This window comes from Haliotis asinina, chromosome 12 (assembly GCF_037392515.1).
Source record: "Haliotis asinina isolate JCU_RB_2024 chromosome 12, JCU_Hal_asi_v2, whole genome shotgun sequence".
NCBI lineage: Eukaryota > Metazoa > Mollusca > Gastropoda > Lepetellida > Haliotidae > Haliotis > Haliotis asinina.
In genome coordinates this window covers 16,295,752-16,310,631 of record NC_090291.1, presented here as the reverse complement: position 1 = coordinate 16,310,631, position 14,880 = coordinate 16,295,752, and the positions used below count along the sequence as shown (strand labels likewise).

At 40.6% G+C, this 14,880-nt stretch overlaps 1 protein-coding gene across 1 annotated transcript; it reads right to left on the bottom strand.

The window, feature by feature from the left end:
* Window positions 1-9,922, bottom strand: LOC137257916 (arrestin domain-containing protein 1-like). The gene is made up of 12 exons (XM_067795424.1): window positions 9,494-9,922; window positions 8,286-8,512; window positions 7,928-8,057; window positions 7,680-7,819; window positions 6,955-7,059; window positions 5,708-5,825; window positions 4,683-5,209; window positions 4,293-4,433; window positions 3,496-3,655; window positions 2,988-3,093; window positions 2,228-2,373; window positions 1-1,941 (listed from the first exon to the last, which is right to left on the bottom strand). The coding sequence occupies exons 1-12, from the start codon at window positions 9,744-9,746 to the stop codon at window positions 1,535-1,537; spliced, it is 2,460 nt and encodes an 819-aa protein (XP_067651525.1). The 5' UTR covers window positions 9,747-9,922; the 3' UTR covers window positions 1-1,534.
* Between the last annotated feature and the right edge of the window lie 4,958 nt (window positions 9,923-14,880).

Below are 14,880 nucleotides of genomic sequence, written 5' to 3'. Positions count from 1 at the left end.
TGTGTCTGTATAATTTTATTAGGAAGGGGAATAATCAATACATTTCTTTATCATCAGTTATGTTTAAAAATACATGAATCTGGACTCCATACAGAATATCTTTTACATGTGTTCGTTTTTTAAACAATTGGTGAGTAAGTGAGTGAGTTACGTTCTATGCCACACTCAGCAATATTACAGCTATATGGCGGCGGTCTGTAAATAATCGAGTCTGGACCAGACAATCCAGTGATCACAACATGAGCTTCGATCTGCGCAATTGAAACAATTGGTATGACAATTAGGTCATGTTTGCTCCATGTTTCGTGATAATCTAATGCTCACAACTGCACACAGTTACCAGTGTGCGATATAGCCACTTGCCCACTAGCCTGTGGCTAGTAGACATCCCTTCGGGCCTGTACATAGACAGACTGGCTCGTGAATTTTCATGGGGTGATGTATTAATACATCACTCTCCTTCTTAAGTTACGATACACTTTTATGAGATGCAAGATGATGACCTGAAATTGGATGGTAATTTGCCGTTTTGTAATCTTTTGTTTAGTTCCTACATGAAAAGTTTGGACTAGTAAATAAAGTTTTGGCGTATAAATTTCCGATATAGCTAGCCCAACTGGTAAGCAAGATTTGAAAACTATTTCCTACACTAGCAGTAAAATTGGTCAATGATAATCCCAATAACCTTCAATGACAATAACACTCATCTCCAATGAGAGTTACATTAATCTTTGATCACAGTCACAAATTACACGTCACAGGCCCATGTATTACAGGTACAGAAATCACAGAAAACTGCCAGGATAATTACAGGTAACAGTCACGATAATAGTTGGTCACGGTCACACAAAGAACAGGTTACCGTGACATTGTTTGCAGTCACGATAATTACAGGAGTCCCAGTCAGACAAATGACAAGTGATGTTCACATGATTTACGCGTAACAGTCAGGCCAATTACAGGTGAATGTCACACTATTTGCAGGAAACAGTCACACTAATTACAGGAGTCAAGGTCACACAAATAACAGGTGACATTTATTTTTATCTATAGTCACGCTGTCTACTGGATTCTTAGTCAAACTAATTACAGGTAGCAGTCACATTATTTACAGGTGACAGTCACGGTGATTACATGGGGGTCACAATCGGACTAATTACAAGTGACAGTCGTATAATTTACATGTCAGAAGCACAATTGATGCAGTGTCATGCACTAACGTTCCTTGGACACATGTAACATCATGTCAGAACCCTGGAAGTAGTGTATATGACAAAGGTACGAGATCACCTTTGACAAAGGCCTCTGAGAAGGTTTATCTATTAACTTTTATTTTGTTAGCTTTACAGGGGCTTTTGTCAAAAGTAATCTCTACCAAATCGACCATTATTATACATAAGTTGGAATGCTGGACTAAACCCAGAACATCCGGTTCAGAAACAACATATTTACCTCTGGTAATACAAATCGACTGACTGACTGTTCCCATCCATGTGCAAGTGCACATTTGAATGTTTTAAAGGCTTTGAACACTTTACTGTAAGACAGCTATTGGGGCTCTTGTGTCCACAGTTTCTTCCTCATCTTCCCCGTCAGTATCTCCCCCATCACCTGAAGCCTCGCTTTGGGTTTGGCTTTCAGTGTTATCAATATCTTCTGACTGCACCTCGACCGCTGGGCTCTCAGATCTTGTAGACTCTGCCCGTCGTTGACCTGAAGTCTCGTTCACATCCCCTGAAGCCTCGTTCACTTCCCCTGAAGCATTGCTTTCAGCTTCAGCTTGAGTATTCTGTGACTGGAATTCAACACGTGGGCTGTCAGATCTCTCAGCCGTTTGTATTGATGTCATTTGAAAGAGAGACAAATCTTCCGATTGGAAAATAACTGGTGGTCGCACGTCAGCTATTTCCCTGAGCAAATTGTAGCATTCCTTGTAGGGACCTGTGAACGTAAGAGTAGACACATAATGTGATCAGGGGTGCCTTTGACAACAGCACTAGACGGACTTGGCCTTTCCTCATATTCCTGCCTGATCGGTGCAATAAAATTACTAACATGAATATTGATTTCTATTTTAACAATCAATAAAGTATCGCAGTTATCATACTAAATAGAGACATGTATTTTAGACTCAAGGCATAGTACAAAGAAACGTTCTTGCTCCGATGACAACTTATCACCAAATTGAGTTCTGCAGCTCCTGGAGGTTAATCAGAAACATATTTACCAGTTTTGATCTTGTTTCTGTAGTCGAAGTAAAGATCCATTGTCTCCCACTGGGATACTGTGACGTGCATTTTGTCTTCCACCCAGCTGCCTCGTAATGGTGTGAACTTGGGAGAAGAAACCAAAATCACCCCCTTCTGTAACAGCCTGTAACAACCAATCGATGTCATTAGATGTCATAGTTGTTTGGAGGTTAACACGTTTGTTAATGCCACTGAAGACCCAGATTTGATCCTCACGTGGATACACTATCTGAAGCCCATTGTACTTCATGTACCCCGTTGTAATATTACAGAGATAGCACTTCCCAACTCACTAATTTATATCGTAATTGGAGGTACACCGAGTTTAATAATATTACCCTTTGACAGTTCAGACTATACATAATGTAAGTCTTTGAAGGGCATTTAGAAGTGAAATACATAAGAATGAAGATTTTTATGGATATCAACTTTTTTTATTATGAGAACACAACGTTTCGTAGTTAATGCTTACTCCTTCATCAGTTGATATCCATAGAAATCTTCATTCTTATATACATAATGTATCCAAGCATTTTCGGTGTATTTTCAAATAGTGATATTATTACATGTACAAGGTCTGACATCAACAGAGACAATATAAATATGACAACCTCTCCTGACTGCAAAATGGCTCGTCTATAAAACTCAAAATATGTTCGTCTCTAAGGCAATATATCTTTCGGGCTAAACATGCACAAAACATTCCACAATTTCATGTTGTACATGTTTGAAACATACCTTAAAGGACGCACCGTCTTAAGAGCTAGTTTGGTGTATCTGTTGACTTTGGCTTTTTGCAATGGCAACTTGTACTTGATAGATGTCATTGAAAAGACGTGGTTAGCTGACAATAAAGATGGCATTAGATTATGGTACTGAAATATTTCGAGACTATTGATGACTAACAGTTAGGCTGTTAGACGATGAGGTTAAGAGAGAAGAGGGGTGGTGAAAAAATGCAAAACACTACGCCACACAGCTCCATTTTCTATTTGTATATTATTAGGAGAGTAGCCATATATGATGGGGAGGCAGGAAACAATGGACACACCCCTGAGACCAATCTCCTTCACCCAACCGCTTAATCCACGTGTTTGCTTGGTCCACATTTGAGTATTTTCAGACCATCCTGATAAAGTGGAATATTGCCGATCGCAGTTTTAAACATACTCATTCTAATTTTCAAGTGAGGTTCTATACTTCTTCATCAGAGAGGCATAATTTATATATAAAAAAGTCAACACACCTTCTCTGAACTGTTCCTTCATTGTTAAAACAATGGCGTCACAGGTTCCCAGCCATCTTGGATCAGTCTTGTTGAACCAATCAGCTGCCACCTCCTCAGATGGGAACTTCAAAATGGCGACAGAGGTGCGTGCTGGCCATTCGTTAGGTTCGTGAAGGGTCTTCAATATTTAAGAAAAACATTTAGGATATCGGCATGCTATATGCGGCAAATTAATTTAATCAATCATTAAATTGTTACTGGCACATCCTCATATATTTTCTATCCGAACCATATGTGGTGGTGTGTGTTCAAGTTAAAAATCAGATGAAGTTAAACAATGTTGGGCGCAGACAACCCATGGATGGATGACTGTGTTTGGCAACTTAAAGAGTTTCTGAGAGTTTCTTGGACTGCCCCACAGCAAAGCACATGTGATACATGTGGTCTCTCCTCAGGCAAGTGGCTTTGTTAACAAAACTGCCTCTGTTCACGTAGTGTAAATGTGTTCTTGTTATCTCATGACCACAACCTTCTAGCGCCTAACAGACAGCTTGGACTATCAAGCGTCAGCACTAAGTTCTGACTGCTTTGACACTGGAACACTATCCAGAGCAACGTAAAACCAAACTCATTCATGCAAACAAGATATACATTATCTAAACAGCCATGCATTCCCGTTGTTCTTTGAGATGGTGATGCACTGAAATCTTAATCCTGAACCTATTTAGATTGTTGGTCCTGTGCTGCTGAGAGATGATAGTGCTTCAAATAATTTCAAGGACGAATTTCCATTCGTGGATAACATGTTTAATCACCTGTGGCGCAAATGCTATGATTTCGCCCTCACACTCTGCAAGACTCTGGTGTTCTCTCCCAATGGTGTCTCTGAACTCCTCAACACGGGTGTCTGGGAATCGAAGGAAAAGCACCCCATACGGCTTATCTGCCATCTCAGGCTTGAAAAAGCAGACAAATATGTAACCATAAATTTATAAAACAAAGTTAATTTTGAAAATACTGCCTAAATACAGAAAACAAAACTTTATATACATTAGTAACAATGGATTTATTTCAAACTGTTCGAGCTCCTGAAAAGATAGAATTATGCTTAAGGAGTGTCCAGTTTGAAAAGGGAACATAACACATTTTTTACTTCAGATCAGCAACAGTGAGAGAATACTTTTCCCCAGCTACTGCCTACTTACTGTTACAGCTGTTTCTGTAGTAGCAGCTGGGTTGTCCATCCTCAGCACATCTTCATAGGACGGGGGCAGTTCCATCGGAGGAGCAGAAGCTTGAAATGGTGCTTGTGGAGGGACATATGGAGTAACTTGGGAAGGAGCTTGGTGAGGACCAAGAGATGGTGCTTGGACAAAGGTTGCTGGAGGAACCTTCTCGCTTTGAGAAACCGGTTTAGGTTGTGTATTTGTGGCAGCAGCAGGACTTGGTCTTGAAGGAGTAGCTGTAGGACTTGGTCTTGAAGGAGCAGCAGCAGCAGGGCGTGGTCCTGCGGGAGCAGCAGCAGGACTTGATCTTGAAGAAGCAGCAGCAGCAGCAGTTCTTGAAGGAGCAGCAGCAGCAGTAGGGCGTGTGGGAGGGGGAAACGTGTAATTTACCACGTAGGCACACATGGGGATGTAATTGTAATTCACAAAATTCCCTTCTGATTTCCGGCAGACTTGAAATCCCCGGTTGCATTTGGTGTAGGTTATGGCACTGGAGGCATCAATCTCTGAAATGAATCTACAATGTAGACCAATCGGATGGTATATGTGTCAATGTCACTTTCCCTAAAAATCCTACGTTTTCACTTAAACCTGTTTGGGAGATGTGGTAAAGCCTATTTGTTCAAGACTTTGTTGTACCAAGGACCTTGTTCGATACATCACATGGATATAGTCTGTCAAACTCTTTCTTGTGTCATCCGCCATGGTACTATAACAGTGCTAAAATCTTAATCACACACCCATTCTAAGAAAAAAGGTTTTACAAGATTAGTTGTAAGAAAATATTATCCATTATGGACCAACTCAAACATGGATAAATTGGGACTCGTCTTTGTGTCTGGGAAGACGTATATCTTAACAAATAAAATATTAACGTAGCCAAAAAAAGTCTCAATTTCATGCTTAGCACTGAGATAATCTAGACTTGAACAGTCACTCTAGACTTAGAAGGAGTTCTTTCTTAATGAGCATTCTTGGGGATCTGGGAGGCAGACTAGACATACCTGTACTGGGGCCTGCAGTAGCTCCAGCAGCAGCAGGAGTGTGGCCGTACGGTATGGTGCCAATAGTGATGGGAAGGGTTGTCTCAAGGTTAAATCCCAAAGGTACCTCAACCAGAACCTGGTTCACAAAACAAAATGTATTTACAGTATTTTGGGTCCTAAGTGTATAATAGTGCATGGTAACACAGGAATTACACATTCTCAGTAAAGTACGCCACGTTGGCTGACCGGCTTACAACTGATATTGTGCTGGTGAATAGGTGACTCGCTCTAAGACTGTGGGTTATAATACTGACTTGAACTCATCCTCCACATGTACTGTGCTGAGAAGGTGTAATCCAAATCACAATATTGTTACGAGTGTGTATTTTCTGTATATTTTGTTATTAATTAAGTAATAATTATTATTGGGCCACAACGTTTAGTGTTTCGAATAATAATTATGACGGATCACATTTCTTATAATAGATGGTCAGCATTTTCAGGATTTTGGCAACAGGTTTTCCGTATCTGCCCTTGATTTTCTATTTGCCGACTTCCGGGACACTGTTTGAGGGCATTCCACGTGCGTGGCGAAGGTCCTATGTGCTCCAACTTTCGGGAAATGGCTGAATATATATATATATATAAAGGCTAGTGGCCTTGTTGGAGAGGGGAGACACATTCATTCACTGGAGTTTACATCATCAATATCCGCCAACGCCTGAAACTGCTGTCAGAACGCTCGCTGTGTTACATTCTGCATAACTGTTTCTCTCTTGCACTAAGACTTTGGTGAGTTTGCTATATATTTTGGGACCCATTGCCTTACATTTTGTCTCATTTGTATTGCATTTGAAATCAGTATTGTGAAATTGACCTTGTATAATTTGCTGTCTTTGCCAAATAATACAAAATTTGAATGTTTTTTCGACTTGTTTTTGTTGCTGGTTCACAGGGGATTTCTCACTTCATTTGCCACGTCAAATTCTGAACCGTAACAATCATAAGTATTCATAGGTGAAGGGTTTGGATTCGTTTAGCAGTTTCTTGTGGAAGGTAACACTGTGGACATGGATTTCTTATTTTATGTCACTATTGTTTTTTTAATGTTACCATGAGGAGGGACGGACGGATTGAAATCTGTCAGAAAACACATCACCTAACTGATGGTCCTTCATACCAAATATTACTGAGATATTTCTGTTTTCAGAATATACAGAAAGCTTCTAATGATGTAGGCAGCCTTATCTGTAGCAGTGACCTACCTTGATGTAGTAGCTGACGGCGATGATGAGACAGGACCTGATCTTCGTCGACGGTGGAATGGCGTCCACCTCCAGCAATTGGTTGTTCCACGCCCGCTCTTCTCCCTGCACAACAGGAAGGCAGGTTAAGATTTTGAAACTTAAACGTCAACGTCTAAAGGCGTCTTTATCATTTGCTGATACTGATCCCATAAATTCCTCAACAGAGATGAAAATTATTGGAAATAGTCACAAATAACATCCGGTGATAAGAATGACTAGTGTCCCCTGAACCGAAAGCTGGAAGGGGGAACTGAGGCAAAGAACGGTCTGACATATCACGAATTGCACTTTAACTGTTGAATAAAAAATATTTCACGTGAGTAATTGTTCAACATGGGGTTGGAAATGTGAGAGCACAGCCCAGGGAAGAAATGGATGTATACCTCTGATGGTGGCGATATTTTATTTTGACATGAAATATAGTTTTCGAAACGAAGCGAGGAAAGAACGTTGCCAACCTTTGCTCGCTTCACTCGCATGTATGGAGACTGGTTATTTCTCTATGCTACGCAACCCACTTGCGCTACAGTGTGCCTGTGAGATACCTGACACACTCATGATAGTCAGCACGATTCTGTGGTCAGTTTCCCCCAGTCTCGGGAACGAATTTAAACCGACCTTCCTTCTTCAGCTCCTATTATGATACCCCTAACTCACTAACAATCACTTTAAGTCCGACCAACCTTCATGACTGGAGTTCCCTCCAGAACTCTGATGACGATTTGCCGTGTCTTCGTTTCATTCTTAGCTGTGTAGACAACTTTCTGTTCCAGTTGAGCCTTCAGTTTCCCCATGTCTTTCGTTGACTCATTGTTTGCCACAACTAAAACACAAAACTGATTGTATAACACGAGCTGGAAAACAACCCAAAAACGTGTCAACATTGTTCCTCCAGGTTCAATGCATCATCCAGAGTTGCAACAAAGTGTACCTTTCAGTGCGACCTTTTCTCCTGCGCAGTAAGCTCCCCTGTCAGTGGCAGCTGTTAAGGTCAGAGTACCAGCATCTCCTAAACCAAGGGCCTTGGAAACCTGTTTCTTTGCCTGACGTCGTATCGATGACTGTCACCAAGAACATAACATTTTATGAGAGTGAAATGCTACAATTATATCCGACAGAGTATTTCGGTTGCATGGAGACACGGAACACCAAAATGGGCGTGACACATAGTCTCTGCTTCGGGAAGCGAACCTGGTTCGGAATGGCTTAATCCTTAAGCGCCTCAAACATCAGAAGGTACAAAGTGTAAACTTCAAAATCTACAAAGTTATACGGTGATGTACTGTTACCTTATACTGAGGGTCGTTGACATTGATGTCGTCCAGTATGGTGATGCCACGGTACCAACACTGGTTGAAGTTGGGGAACGGCCTGTCCACCTCAACCTTGACCCAGAATCTGATGGCGCCATACTCTCCCTCGAAGGAGGACGGAAGGCCTTCCTTTGGGAGGTTGAACTTGTACCTGTAATTGTGTCGTCCCGCCGTCAGGTTGTGGTTTGGTCCTGTGGCGTTTTCTGGTAGAGAGAGGTTGTATCATTTTGGTGTTAATATGGACAGATACAAGGTATGAAGAAATGTTTTAACGCCAAAGTCAGAATTATCCCTGATTATATCTATTGTATTTTTTTTATTTGTTTTTGTTTGTTTGTTTGTTTGTTGCTTTTTTTTCTTTTTGGTTGGGGGGTGCTCAAATGGTTGAGGTGGGGGTGGGGCTGTTTGTCTCAGCCAAAATGATGTACCGTTTACTGTTCATGAAGAAAGTGCTAACATTTGTCAACAATCAGTGCATCTGATTTTAAGCGACATGGCAATATCAAACTGGTAGGTTCAACTGATATTAACCTACATGCTATACTTGATTTAATCCAATGGCAAAACAGAAACAGGTGGTTATATAAACCTGATAAAATGTATCATCAACAGGTTTATTTAGGGTCATCGTAATTATATAGTGCACAGACACAATTACCCGGTATGTTAAGACTAATCTTGTTCAAGGCTGCTTTTCCTGCGTTGTCCTGTGCACCTTCTAGCCTAGGTCTATGCTATAGGTTTACAAGCCAAGTCCCTGTTGACCTACTTCATAGACACTGTTTGTAGCAGTTATCTGATATTGGCATAGATATTAATAACATTCCAGTGTCCCGTGACAGATTACACACTGTTCATCTTGTCCAGCCTGCCAGTGATAAATGTAAGTGTGGTTAATATTTAATTGAAGGTATTTTAACTTGAAGGAATTGACATCAAAATCAAAGGTTCTTGAAACAAACAAAAGAACAAACTGAATATTTCTGAATAATTAGTTTTAGTTAAAAACATAGTGCATGATGTGGACTTAAGATACAATTTTTTAAACGTTATTTGTATATATGTTACCTTTTGGAATTACTTTCTAGTACAAGAATAACTGTTGCTTTACATTTTTTAAGTTGTTCTAAGACTCGATGAGAAAATACCTTATTTCTATTCATAATAAAATTTCATAAACCTACGTTTCTTGCCAAACACTGTATAAACAAGTCCAAAGTATTTTTCTTTGGCGATGTAATCCTTGGTTCCTCCAAGACTGCCAGGTGAGAACTCGTCCCACTTGACCAGCGTCTCCCCATACAGGTAAACTCGGACTCCCTTCACGGTGACATCCTCTGTGACGTCCAGCACTAACGACCCCGTCACTGTCTCCCCCTTCCGATAGACTTCCTTCTTGCCGTCAAGAATCACTGCGCATGTCTGGAATATCGGCATCCTTGACACTTGTATTGAGGAATATGAATTTTAGTCTAAGGTAAATGGCGTCTGAAGTTGGTAGTGTGTATCACAGCGCTCTACACGATGTTGTGTAGTGGGTGTGTAAGTGTGTCGAAGCAAGTGCGAGACCGGTGTTTATACACACCGTAAGATTGCGACAGGTTTGTGACTTTGACCCATGTGATAGTGTGAGTGTACTTCACGTGGGATGTGCTGTCAGATATGGACGCCGTGGCACACCACAGACGTACACACACAAAAAAAGATCCAAACGTGTGTCAGCTGTGCGTTGATCTAAAGTATCTTGTGACTGTGTCTCAGTATTGAATGACACAGTTAGCGAATGCTGAGCGTGACGTCACTGTTATGAGTAAACGGGAAATCCCTACGTTCTGATAACCTACGCAATGTGACAGTGATTCGCGCTTGCTGACCTAATGTGACACGTTCCTGTGTAGGCGGAAATATGTGTTCTCAGACCAGCCGCCTGCAGCCTCCTTTGGATGGTTCTAGAGCACCATCTGCCTACCAACCAACATCAATTCTGACCTAAGTCAACCAACTGGACTTGCTGTCAGCCAAACTACCACTCTCTGACCTAAATCAGCCAGCTGGACTTCCTGCCTACCAACCAACTCCTGACCTAAGTCATCCAACTGGACTTCCTAACAACCAACCACTCCCTGACCTAAGTCAAGCAACTTGACATATCCTGATGTAACTCGACAAGGAAAACAACGAGTGGTGAAAACAACATGGTTCTGATCCAGTGAGGGTTCGTAATGTTTCGAGCTGTCGTAAATGTTTAGTTTGCCATTGACTTACGAATGGCGTAGAACTATGATCGCTTTGTGGATCCGATCCTGAGTCCCGGTTCATGGGATCTTGGTCTGGAAACCTTGTCCTACATCAATGTGATAACAAAACCGAAACTGAATGTTGGTTACAAGCAATCTGAAAGGAACACACAGAAAAAGTGAGAATCACACAATGGTGATAAGTGAGGTCCCCGTGACACTGCCACAAATATGATTGTGACCTATCTCTCAAGTTTTGCAGGGGCATTAAAATGGACTCTGTCCGTGCGCCCGTGTGTCCGTGCGTGCGTGCAGACATACTCGTTTTTCTGGAGTAGATATTTAAAAGCGTTCAAAACCTCTTCACGAACTTTGCACATATATAGATCGGGTGGTGCACTTGTGCCTTTCGATAATTATGGATAATTTTTTTGTGTGTTTCCGTAGCAACAAGCTAGACTTGGTGAATTTGGTGGTTGTGCTCTTTTCTGGAGCAAAACTTGCAGAATTGTTCCGTATTTCGTCACCAAACTTGTCACATAGATAGGTCTGGTAGTGCAAGATGCCTTTTGGTATTTTGTTTTTAATTCTGAATAAAATACTTTTTTTGTTTTCAATGGCAGCAAGCTTGGCTTCGACAGAAGTGTTTCTTCTGGAGCAGAACTTAAAAACTTTCAATACTTTCCTTCCTTTTTGCTATAGACACACCAAAACATTTGACATTATCATGAACTAGTATAGACATATTCATATAGAGTATTTTGCCATCGCTGAGGATACTGATGACTTCGTCCTCTAGGTGTGAGCTGTATACACACCACTGGCTACCACAGCAGTACCTGCCACCCCATGCACGGATATCATCCCATCTGCCGCTTTCCTTATACTGGCGAATAAAAAGAATCTGAGGTTTGGGATACTTTATTAATCTTCATAAGTGCCTGCTTACACTCCAGTAGATTTTGAACAGGGGCCTTTAGCTCAAACTTAACGTCCCAGATGCTGTTCACACAGGAGCTCCTTGAGGAACATGGTTATATCTCATTGGTCTCGTTTTGCAATGGCCAATGACGGTTCGAAAATGGTGAGGTATAACGATGTCATCCTTATCAAAGGGAAGGTTAGCAACGTCCCAAAGACGCTGTCCAGTACCTTATGCTGATAACTTTAGCCATTGTGTGTCCTAGGTAGTGTAACCAAGATTCAACTTGCTGTCAAAAGAACACAAAAGGGTTCAGCCCCGTGGATCATCTCCTGATGATTTGCTGGGTTACGAAATCTGAATACACAGTCGTCAGTGACATGTACAAAACCACGACTTTTATCAAACCAATACACCCTACGCCTTGTCCGAAATAACGGTTTTCTTTGTGTATGTAGTACATGTTCCTATATGTGTCAATCTGTCAGGAGGGGACAAAACGTCCTAGGGCCAGCACCCTAGAGTTTATCATACTGGAAGAGTGAGTAAGTTTCCCACTCAGCAGTATTCCAACTATATGGCGGCGGTTTGTAAATAATCGAGTCTGGACCAGACAATCCAGTGATCAACAGCATCAACATAGATTGCGCAACTGGGAACCAATGGCATGTGTCGTCCAAGTCAGCGACCACCCGATCCCGTTAGTCGCCTCTTACGACAAGCATAGTCGCCTTTTATGGAAAAGCATGGGTTGCTGCAGGCCTATTCTACCCCGGACTCATGGGTCGATACTGGAAGGGACTTCCACTCTCTTTGTTTTGCGCTGTTGTTTTGATATGTGTCATAGGACTGCAGGTCGGGAACGATTCTTTACTTTATATCCCCCTGACTGTCGGGAACGATTCCTTACTTTTATTGTCTCCCTGCAGGTAGGGAACGATTCTTTACTTTATGTCAGCCTGCAGGTCGGGAACGATTCTTTACTTCATGTCCCCCTGCAGGTCGACTAATAATGAGGTTGATATTCAAGTTTAAACCGATCCCATTTGAATTCAATTTCTTTATTTAATATAAAGGAGAACGTCCCATGTACAAAACAGTACAAAATAATCACTGTAATGACATATGGGATTTTCTGAACAACAAAACTTCCATAATAAAGTTATCAAAATATTTTTGTTATCACATATGGGAAAACCTTTTACCTAAACATCATAAGTGAATACCAATATCGGGATAACGCACCAATGATATTCAGTTAACAAGAGGTTAATATTCTCTAAAACTACATAATTTACTTCCGTCAAAAATGTTAGAACATTACTTTTGTTAATTAGAATCTTTAACTTTTAAAATGTAATCATCATTTACTTTATATTTGACAAACAAAAACCAAAACTGTCAGAACAAGAACATTTATAGCTGTAAATCACCATACTCTATTACAAAATACAATTCCCAGATAATTATAATATGTTGATCTGATCACCTGATTAAGTCGAAACATCCATTTTTTCTGTTCTGGTCATCTTGCAACCATTTCTAAATATTACAATCCCAGTCATCCTCATTTAATGCTATACTGCTGACGCACACCGAGGTTCTTTGCAAAACCAACAACACTCGCCTCAAACACGGAAAGGCCATCTGCATAAAATAGTAACAATATATATCCATAAATTCTTGGCTAACAAAAATACGCCTAACACTGGAATCATACAACATATTTTCAGGTTCAACCACAAATAATGAGAATATCACTGTTTCACACCACTCAGTTATCAAAATATTTGGATGTTGACAAATTGACTATTTTACAGCTGATTTTTCGTGGAATGCACATCAAACAGAACATTAAATATTTTACCATGAATGGTCCTTTTCAATACATAGTACCATAATAATTTTTCATTAACGAAGTCGAAAGCTTTTGGGGTCTTTTTGTGTAATCAACAAACAAGCAATGAAAAGGGCCGTTGGTACCCAGAGTACAATAAATGGTAGAGTGCCATAACAAGTTCTTAAACCTGCTTGTGATTCAGACAGCTGATCACACACAGAACAAAGGAGTATTAGTCTCTTATTCCAAATAAATGTAAATGTTTTACTTATAATGTCACTAAGTGTTATGCCTCTGTAAATGTTGACTTCTAATGTTTTCCTCAATGGTAATGGAGCCACTATTCCCTTGAGCCATTCCACTATGATATATTCTTCAAAAAGGTAGGGGAACTGTACTTTCAATGCACGATTGTGGAAATTGGGAGATATATCGGGCTGAATCAATGTTGATACAATAATAATGGATGCTTTGAGAATGCATCACCACATGGATTTCATGCAAAGCAAAGCTGTTCGTTCAGTTATCTCCCCTTGTCAGGTGACTGGATTATTACATGAAAATTTCATTTTTACAATTTTCAGTCAGTAGTGTGTGATTTGACCTTGAAAACCCTGACCATGCACAGATGCAAGAAAATTATCGGAAAAAATGGTCCACAGTGATTTATCGACCTGAAACGTCACGATTCATAACGACACCCCAAGCACGTGCAGGAGGGTCCCACGTTGTGCACGTGCTTCCCATGCATTGTGTTTGCATGTGGTGATAACGCGACATGATGCTGCATACACAAGATTGCAACCTTCATCAATGGGTTTTCTTTCTACCAGACTTCAACGTTCAGGTTCCCCTACTTTTGTTGAAGAGTATATGTACCACTAGCAAATATAGCAGTATATAATACACGAAAACAAGGTTACAGTTCAGGGCCTAGATTTTCGAAGCTGTCTTAGCGCTAAGACAGTCGTACGTTAATGTTAATGAATGGCACTTACGACTATCTTAACGCTAAGAGAACTTCGAAAATCTGGGCACAGATGAGACTGTCAATTGCCTGAATAATTTCGACATTCCACTGTTCTAATACTATTGCGGTCAACATCATCATCATTACAAGGACTATAAGTGTCACAAACATGTCCCTTCACAAACTGATCAGCTTTACATGATATTATATAGTCAGTTCTTATGGACGACATAGAAGGCGATATAAGTCTCTCAGTAAACGAACTTCAGTCCAATAGAAAGAGATGCTAGGTTTCCTAAACTTGTCCCAGTTTGAGTATTCAATGTGTTTCAAGAACCTCCATTCCTCGTCATACCAGTTAGCACTACGAGGTTGATAGAGCTCCATGGACTCTCATGTCACTCTCTTCTGAACTACGGTTTATAAAAGAACTTGTTTGGAGACTGCGTCGTCTCTACACTCCTCAGAACATCACTTGTTTAGTCATGAATACTATAAAATAATACTAATGGTTCATCTTTTTATCCTTCTGTTTATGTTTAAGAACAGGCTTCGTTGTTTAGCATCTCCACAATACGAGGAAGACAATTACTGCTGGTTCT